This window comes from Notothenia rossii, assembly GCF_949606895.1.
Source record: "Notothenia rossii genome assembly, chromosome: 6".
NCBI lineage: Eukaryota > Metazoa > Chordata > Actinopteri > Perciformes > Nototheniidae > Notothenia > Notothenia rossii.
The window spans coordinates 18,660,231-18,670,319 of record NC_136909.1 but is presented as its reverse complement, the minus strand read 5'-3'; the positions used below and the strand labels follow the sequence as shown (position 1 = coordinate 18,670,319).

General features: G+C 38.6%; 1 protein-coding gene across 1 annotated transcript; it reads left to right on the top strand.

Annotated features, from left to right (window-relative positions):
- The first annotated feature begins 1,095 nt into the window (after nt 1-1,095).
- vps33a (VPS33A core subunit of CORVET and HOPS complexes) lies at nt 1,096-9,198 on the top strand. The gene is made up of 13 exons (XM_079690528.1): nt 1,096-1,244; nt 1,544-1,609; nt 1,732-1,859; nt 1,960-2,146; nt 2,554-2,670; nt 3,230-3,404; nt 4,447-4,640; nt 5,297-5,423; nt 6,562-6,629; nt 6,768-6,905; nt 7,225-7,362; nt 7,460-7,628; nt 8,320-9,198. Exons 1-13 carry the CDS (start codon nt 1,143-1,145, stop codon nt 8,511-8,513), a joined length of 1,803 nt encoding a protein of 600 aa, XP_079546654.1. The 5' UTR covers nt 1,096-1,142; the 3' UTR covers nt 8,514-9,198.
- Nucleotides 9,199-10,089: the final 891 nt, after the last annotated feature.

Below are 10,089 nucleotides of genomic sequence, written 5' to 3'. Positions count from 1 at the left end.
AGGTCTAAATTTGTCTCATCATCATCCATGCAGCCTTATTGAGTCATTTTTCACAAGGTACTGTATTGACTGTAGTAATACAAATCACGTAAAAACAAGATGGTTGTTTAAAAGTTGACATTTCAATGGAAATAATAGAAGATAATTGAAACAATTTCTTAATTTAACTTAATGTTTCTTATGTTGTGTTGATTGTTTGTGTGTGTTTTTTTTAAATACCTTACTATTTGACAGAAAACACTGGACTTTATATTTCCCACACAATTATAACATGTGCTAACACCTCCCTTCTAGTGACACATTTTGGGTTAATATATGGTTTTACAGCAACTGCGCTATTTCCGCAAAAAAAACAAAAACACTGAAATTCTAACATCAGTGTCTCAATTATAAGAGCATATGTGTACTTTGATACTTAGGCCTACTGTGGAGACATTGCGCCATCTAACGGATTGAGTGTGTATTGCATCAAGATAAAGGATGAAAACTCGCCCTTTTGCTTTGTTGCTAAATATATGTATGTGTTATAAGGGTGGAAATTGTATTTAAAAGATGCAAAACGCCCTCACCTGTAAATAATTTGGATTTACGTCATTATAGGGAGAGTTAATATCAGCTTCAGCCACACCTAAACCATGAGGAAAAGACGGTTGGTGAAGCAAGAGGTTACTCCTTTAGTACTTCCGTATTCGCCTCCCAAATATAGAATACTTACATTGCTTCTATACTACTACTTGATACTGCTTTACTCATAAATCCAATCCACAGGTTGACTATGCAGAAAAATATGGCAAATCTATCGATAGTCGTATGCATGAAAGATGCTAATATTCCCAAAAATTGGCTTTACTTAAGTTGTTTAACGAACACTCAATTCGCATGCGCAACACGAAGTTGCTTCTGCAAGTCAAAGGTGGAATGCTAGCCCTTTAGCTAGTTAAAGTTGTACTTTATGATCGATTGAGACGCTTTTACATCTAGATATACTGCTCGATAGGAGGTATACACATGCTGGAAGGCTTTTGGGCTTTCGCCAATCAGCGGCGCAGGTGTGAACTATCTTGACATTGTATTTTCTTTGGTCACGTGATCGAGTTTCACCGCTGTGATCACATGATTTGTTGTGTATATGATAAAGAAACATGGCTGCCCACCTATCGTACGGTAGAGTCAATTTAAACATCTTGAGAGAAGCTGCACGAAAAGAGCTTCGAGAGTTTTTGGACAAATGTGCGGGAAGTAAGGTAAGGAAATCACACTTATAAATGTAAAATGGCCGAAAAAGTGACAGTTGTGCATATCCACGAAGCTGACAGTTAAGCTAGCCTCTTGGGGTTGTCAATGCTAGGCACATAATTCAAAATACTTGCAGTTTCTATAAAACTGAAGTCATGTTTTGATTGTGAATAGAATGACAATGTATCTATTTATTATTGTAACTAGTAGCTTCATAGGAGACAATGACCGCAAACATTTCCGCATAGAGATGTTTTTTCAGATCTTGCTACTTGTATACATTACTTTATATGCTCTTGCTCTTCAGGCCATAGTTTGGGATGAATATCTGACGGGACCTTTTGGACTGATAGCTCAATACTCTCTACTGAAGGTAAGTGATCTCTGTGCACTACATTTGTTATTTTTAAGTAGCCCACACACAAGTCACAGGTCATGAATCTGAAGTTTTCAGATAGTAAACACATGTTATATGCTTATTACTGTGTTTTCCAGGAACATGAAGTTGAAAAGATGTTCACCCTCAAGAGTGGCAGACTCCCCGCTGCTGACGTCAAGAATATCATCTTCTTTGTTCGTCCCAGACTGGAACTCATGGACATCATCGCTGAGAATATCATCAGGTCAGTTTCTCTCTCAAAAACCCACATTTCAAACCATGATAAAGACAGTCTTATATGTCCACACTTTTTAACACTTTTTTCCTGGATTTTGTGCTTTCAGTGAGGACAAGATGCATTCCCCACGAGACTTACATATTTTGTTTGTTCCTCGGCGGAGCATGTTGTGTGAACAGCGGCTGAAGGAGCAGGGCGTGTTGGCCTCCTTCATCAACATCGAAGAGTACATCCTGGACCTGATCCCCTATGATGGAGACCTGCTCTCCATGGAGTATGAGAGTGCTTTCAGGGTGTGTTCAATTTGTTCATCCCAAAATGAATATATATATATATATATATATATATATATATATATATATATATATATATATATATATATATATATATATATATATATATATAATAATAATATATAAATATGCTTTACACATTAAGTATTTATTTGATTTATGTAGTAAAGATTTAAAATCAACAAGCACTTAATGCATGTTTTCAACACAATAACATTATTATACTTCATCCATGGGAAAACATGGCAATTGTAATCTCCAGAACCAAAAAAAACAAATGTATTCTTTAGAATTTTAACATTCATAAGCCATTTTAACTGTGGACAAAAAAAGTATTATTTTGCATCCTAGCTGTGATTTATTTCTAACTGTCATGGTGTGTTTCTACTCCCTCTTTTTTTTGACAGGAGTGCTACTTAGAAAATGACCAAACCAGCCTCTACCACACCGCCAAAGGCCTCATGACCTTACAGGCCCTGTATGGCACCATTCCACAGATATACGGGAAAGGAGAATGTGCAAGGGTGAGTGCGGTGATAGGAGGAATATTTTTGAACATATTTGATTGTTTATCTTTAGCGGAACACACAATATATAATCAAATATATTCCCCTTCAACAAATCCTGGCCTCATTTTCAGCATTCAATGTTTCTTTCCACCAGCTTGGCCAGACAACCACAACAATAGAACAATTCAAAATGATAAAATGGCACAATATACTTTCTTCCCTCCTCATCTTGTATCTTTTTTTGTCCTTTTTCTTTTTGGTTGTTGTAAAAATACTTTTATTTTTGTAAATACTTTTGATATCCACTGTAAAAAAAAAAATATTAAAAAAATGCTATAAAAAAGATATACAGTAGGAAATCAAAACCTTACTTTTACTATAAAAAAGTCACAATTAAACGCCATATGAAAAACTATGAAATAAGACAAAAACAATAACACTCACCAAAATAACATTAAATAATAATAAGCAAAATGATGATTAATATTATTCGGACACTGCTAACTGCACAGGCTTGTTAGCATCCTGGTGAGTGAATTGAGTTTGACAGAAGAAATGTTGTGCTTGTTTTCAGCATGTTGCCAACATGATGCTGAGGATGAAGAGGGAGTTTGCCGGCAGTCAGAATCAGATCCTGCCCGTGTTCGACACTCTGCTCCTCCTGGACCGTAACGTGGACCTGCTCACTCCTCTGGCCACGCAGCTCACATACGAGGGACTCATCGACGAGGTCTATGGAATTACTAACGGTAAGAAAACACCTTTATTGACTCTTTCATCATTATGTGTGGAAAAAACTGCTTTAAATGTTAGTGCACCAGAATCTTCTACAACACCTCCTTAAAATCAATTCACTTTGAACTTTTGGAAATTTGATTTTAAACCTACCGATATCCACATGTCTTTTTACTGTAAAACTGTTAAATGTATGCTGCTTTCTGTATTCTTTTCTTATACTAAAACATTTTGTGTATATACATGTATATAATTGTCTTATGGGTGTAGGAAGCATCCTCAATGTGGGTGGGACAATTTGATGGGGGGTGTGGACAGGTGGTGGACCTCACCTCCTCTAGGGGGGTCCGGGCATGCTCCCCCGGGAAGATTTTTTTTTAAATGTTGAAGTTAAATGCATCTATCTGGTGCACTTTGAGAGCAAAGTTAGGGACTAAATCCATGGATACATCTCTCAACAACACCCATGTGTAACAGTACTGTTTAAAACAGACCTACATTTTCTTTATGCATATTTTACAAATCACTCTCCTTTTAAACTGTATTTTTGTGTTGCTGTCCTATAGTATGAGTTGGAATTATTTCATACCTGTTATTCTCTTGTTTTTTATAATGATCATATAAAAGGTGTGCCTTGGAAATACTTATTTACATGAGATAACTTAGACTAAAGTCAACTATCTAAACAATTCATTAATCGCAATATTCTAGGGCTTTTTATGTAACTGTATTTCATTTTGTACAACTTAATTATTCTAACTCATCTATCAAATATAATTTTCTCATTCTGAATATTTTCATTAATATCAAAAGATTGCCTCTTCTCTTTTAGTACATTTTTCTTTTTTTTCTTTTTTCCTTTTCTTAGTCTTTGTAAATTACTATGTTTTGTTGTTGTTGTTGTGCCCTCAATGATCTGCATTATAAATAAAGTTGAATTAATAAACAGTCTGAAGTAAATGCACTCTTACAGTTACGTCACACTGTGTGTTTCTTGGATGCCTGTTTCTGTTTCTATTTTAATCATCAGCCTTTTTTTCTCCCTCTGACTCAAAGGTTACGTCAAGTTGCCTCCTGAGAAGTTTGCTCAGAAGAAGCAAGGAGAGGCGAGTAAAGATTTACCCACAGAGCCCAAGAAGCTACAGCTAAACTCAGCAGAGGAGCTGTACGCAGAAATACGTGACAAAAACTTCAACGCGGTCGGAGCAGCGCTCAGCAAGAAGGCCAAAATCATTTCAGCAGCCTTTGAGGTTTGTTTTGCCTCATCTTTGTTGCAATATGATGATAGTGTAATGCAAAGATGTTTAAAGAAATGTAGTTGCACACTCATTTGCATGCTAATTTAATTTAAATCCTTGTGGCATTTCACCCTCTAAAGTCATAACGGAAATCCATGAGGTTAGGGAAGTGTTGACGATCACTAAGAGATAAGGTGAAGTGCTGATTGTTCCAGCAGAAGGCTTAACAAGGCCAAATTGAAATACTATTCTCTAATCGGCTCAGGTATATCGATTGCAACACAAACTACATTAGTGGAGAGAGTTGATAAGCAAAATAGTGTGACATCAAAGGTTATAATCCAGGAAAGCAATGTAGACAAAATAATCTTACAATTAGAAATGTTTTCACAAATGTAATTTATTCCGTTTGTGTAATCATTGTTAATCCTGAAGGAAATGTCAACAAATATGGGTTATTGTGTGGGAGCTGTATTTCATAGAAACAAACTGAAGATGGGTCAAACTGTCTAAAAATAGCCCTCTAAACTTGTTACATCATTTTTCATTTAAACATTTTTGTTGTAGCGGTGTCTTTTTGTCATACATAAATTGGTTTCCATCATTTTAAATGCTGTTTCTAAACATGTTAAAAGTTCATCAAGTAACTTTTGTTTTTTGTCTTTCAGGAGCGTCATAATGCTAAAACAGTGGGAGAAATCAAGCAGTTTGTGTCTCAGCTGCCTCACATGCAGGCAGCTCGAAGCTCTCTGGCTAACCACACTTCTATAGCCGAGCTGATCAAGGACATCACCAGTGCGTAAACAAGTCCTTTCTTCCCCCTTTAGCTGCTTTACCTTTTATTCTGGGTGCATTTTGTAATAGCACTACATTTTCATAAAGACAAATTACAGCCGTTAGTTTGTGAAAACCAACACACATTTTTATTATACATAATCAAATGTTTTGGTTTTGAATATAATTAATAAACCTTTTTTTATCTTTCTACTGGTTTTAATACTTGGTTTATAATCCCATATTTCTGTGCTCTTACAGCATCACATGTTTTAATGTCATGCTTTTCCGGTTATTACCCGTCCCCTTGTGTGTTATGTAACTTTTTATGCATGTACACGGTCTGCAAAGTCACAAACCCTCAAATTACACCCTGTAGCGAGTACAACTTTTTAACACAGAAAAGACCTGTCTATGCTGCCCCAGAACGCCTTGTTGGAGATATTTTTTTTTCTTCCTGGGTACAGTGACGTGACCATACCCAAATGGACCAATCCGTGGAGCTCCTCACACACACACTATCTCTCAGCGGCAAAACTGTGACTCGCTGGGGGGGGGGGGGGGGGGGGTGCTAGTGGAGCCTCGCAGATGGGGGAGCTGCAGCCCCCTCATCACCCCCCCCCCCCCTTCCCGCGTCCATTCACGATGTCTCGCTGTCTCGCAGACCCCACGCAGCAAGTAGGAAATGAACCCAGATCACACTGTCCGCTCCTCGCAGCAGTGAGCCGCGCAACGTCCCGCCAACACGGCACCCAGACCCCACGCAGCATTCTCATCTGTTGGTCATTACTGGTGTCATTTTCTGGTTTCTAACAAACGCCATTGTAACACATAATCAGTGATGTTCCGCTGTAACGGTGGTGGACTCATCAGAACAGAGTAGGAGAGCTGACCAATCAGAGCACAGTGGGCTCACAGGGAGGTTGGTTGGGGGGGGGGGGGGGGGCAGGAGCTCCAACAAGCCGTTTAGGACAGAGAGTGAATACACATACTATACAGAGATGCTGTATGTGAAACCAATGTGAGTTTGGAACATTGAACAATGTAAATCTATTCTAGTAGACCTCAACAATGGAATTATGATCCGTAGAAATGGCCATGTCCTGGGACCTTTAAGCTTATAATGTGATAAAAAGCTAATTAATGTCTCTTCTTCCAGCATCTGAGGCCTTCTTCGACAATCTGACAGTTGAGCAGGAGTTTATGACTGGAGTAGAAACGGACAAGGTATTTTTAATCTTACTTCATATTGTTATCAGTTTTTTTTGTATTTAGTGATTTTTTTCAAATTAGAAATGTTTGCATTATGTTATACCTAATCTATTGGTGCCCTATAGTTCTGATGAATATTATTTGTATGTCCAGGTTAACACGTATATAGAAGACAGCATTGCCCAAAAGGATCCACTGATCAAGATTCTGCGCCTGGTTTCCATGCAGTCGGTCTGCAACAACGGCCTCAAGCAGAAAGTGTTCGACTACTACAGGAGGGAGATCCTGCAGGTAGAGTCACAGACAGAAAGATTAGATTTTTGGTCTTCTTTGTGCAGTACCCATACTGTACAGTCCTTCATCAACAAAGAAAATACTCGTCTAGTGAACTCAAGAAGAAAATCGAATTTTCCAACTGTGGACAATTTATTACTATCAAATATTATTATTTGTCTGAATAAATCCTTATTAATGTTGACTTATTAAATGATATTGAAAGCAATGTATTGTAGTGCAGCCTTTGAAACGTGTCAAAATGCAATAGATAGTATATCAATTGTATTTTACATTTTTTGTTTTAAATAATGTCTTTATTTTGTTTTCCATAAAGACCTATGGTTATGAACACATTCTGACACTGAACAACCTAGAGAAGGCGGGTCTTTTGAAGCTTCAGTCGAACTCAAGGAACAACTACCCCACTATAAGAAAAACCCTCAAACTGTGGATGGAGGATGCCAATGAACAGGTACAAGACTTATTAAATGAAGAAATAACGATACGTGATTTAACCCATCAGTCTTTAAGGAGGATCTTAACCTCTCTGACCTTTTTTATTTTCTCAGAATCCCAACGACATCTCCTACGTGTACAGTGGCTACGCTCCACTAAGCATCCGACTGACCCAGGTGTTAGCCAGGCCCGGGTGGCGCAGCATCGAAGAGGTGCTGAAGATGCTTCCAGGCCCGCACTTTGAGGAGAGACAGCAGCTGCCCGCCGGGCTGCACAAGAAACGTAAGGACAAACTGTTTGCTCGCTAAACAGAGTAAATGTCCTCCTGTCTGCTGCGTGTAGATAAGACACAGGCTTTGTTTCTGTGGAGTCAAACGCTGAACGGCAGGAGATTGATGGCACAAAGCTGACAATACCACGGAGCCACTGTCCGTGTCTGTTGAAGACAAGGCTTGATAAAAAACATGCTGTGCTTCATTTGTCAGTGACCACCGCCAGTGTTTTCACATTGGCAATAAGAGGTGTTACACTGATGGGAATAATGAATTTAATTATAAACTGAATTTGAAATGTGCTAATTAGAAATGCAAGTCTGGGCATTTAGACCGTTGACTTGTTTCTACAGGCCTGCGCTACATTGGATTTTAAAAGGTGATAATGGAGGACTAAAATCGAAGGGAAGGATGACGTATTTATTATTTAATTCATGTCAATGACAATGTCCAAATATGGTGCTTTGGAAGAAAGGGTTTTTAGTTGTTTGATTAAAGTGAGCGATGGCAAAAAAAAAAAAATTAATCTTATTGTAAAACTGAAGAAAACCATAGCACACAATATACTCTGGCAAATGTCATGAAGGTATGAAAAAAAACTGCCAAGGACTAAAACACAGAAATGTCTTTTGTGACGCTTAAATTCTCGTTAGCTGTTATATTTTCGTAGTGAGTGACATGCATCTTGTTTACTTCCGCAGGTCAGCAGGGGGAGAATCGAACCACGCTGGTGTTCTTCCTCGGAGGAGTGTCGTATGCAGAAATAGCCGCTCTTCGTTTCCTCTCTCAAATGGAAGACAGCGGGATGGAGTATATTATAGCCACAACGAAACTCCTAAACGGTACAACATGGATCAAATCCCTCATGGACCGGCCCGAGGCCCAGACCTCCTGAGTCACCTGCGTGCACACCTGGCCACATCAAACACCCATCCATCAGAAAACCTCAGCTGCTGTTTTTTATGTCTATATCCGTCTACTGCAGGTGTTTCATTGATGTGTATCCAACATTAGGCTCTTTAAAGGTGCCCTGTGGAGTTGTATTTTCTTCACTTGGTGTAACAGACCAAAATGTTTTTATCCTTGCAGCCTGACAAACATGATAAACGCATTTCCTTTTTTTCAGGATATTTGCAAAGCTGTTTTATTAAAGTGTGTTATTTGCATGCTTTCATGAGTGCCTTTACTGGTGCTTTTTTGTCCAGTGCTGCCAGCTATTGAAAACCATTGGAACCGTGTGAAAACATTTACTGCCTCATGCATGTGAGGATAAACATAAATTGTTGACCAACCTGTAAAATAATTGCTCCACCAGGTGTATACACTTTACAGGGTATCTTTAAAATGTTTGCAGTCCCAGGTAATATAATATAAAAGTGGTTTAATGCTACTCTCATGAATCCCTTTGTCCTCTGGCTTCTTGTCCTGCTTTACTATGAAGTTACTGTAAATATGTACGTATGATAAAAATGGTTGGGATGTTAGAGATGTCATGTATAAGATGATAAAGATGCACTTCTTGAATTTTTGGAAGGCTTTTGGAAGGCATACAAATAAAGTCTTAACTAACTGAAATCAAATTTGGATTACTTTGTCATGTTTTGCTTACTGTTTTACTTGATAATTTCCAGAAAGGCAAGCTGATGAGGGAGATAAAAGGCAGAGATGGGAGTGTATCTGTCAGCGGCGGTCCGGCTCTCTGAAGGACCAATTAGCTCACCAACAGGCCTCCGATCAGCCGATAATGGCCATGTGCTGTCTGGAGAGCTCAGCCCACGGCCGCACATGATTTGACAGCGCAGGACACTGATTGAATTAGGAGGCCATTTGCTCCGTGTTCCGGTAGAGGGTTACTGTGCTACAGGAGGGTGTTTGATCTCTGTTTCAGTCAATACCCTCTCCGTGCCTTATACACTGTGAGCATAGGGAGACCTGCTGACAGCTCTCAGATATTTTGGTGACCTGTTCTTAGGTACATTTATGTTCATTTCCTACATGTTGATTAGCTGGAAATCTTGTGCCTTGAATCAATGGATCAGAAGATACTTAATTCTGTTAATTGCAAGCTTGAGGGTTAAATATCTGACACTGAAATCCCTTTGTTTGAGGAGCAGGTGCACTGAAGACTTAAACTCCCATTAGATCAATCCCAGGGGATTCAGATCTGTGATCAGTCATTGCTTTTGGCCCCTCCTCTGCCATAGGGGCTTGAAACGCCCAAAGCACAACACACCAACTTGGACTTCAGGACTGGAAGCAGAGGAGCTACTTAATTATCTTCTCCAGCCCCGCTGCAACGGCACCGAGGTATGATTGTTTTAAGTTTTCATTTTTACTATATAAATTATATATTGATCTTGCTTGTGAGTTGTTCCTTCATTGAGTTTTTATTTTAACTTAGTTGAAGTATGTTAAACACATTTAGGACATTGTATTGTATTTACAAGATTAACTCTATATTAATACCAGTA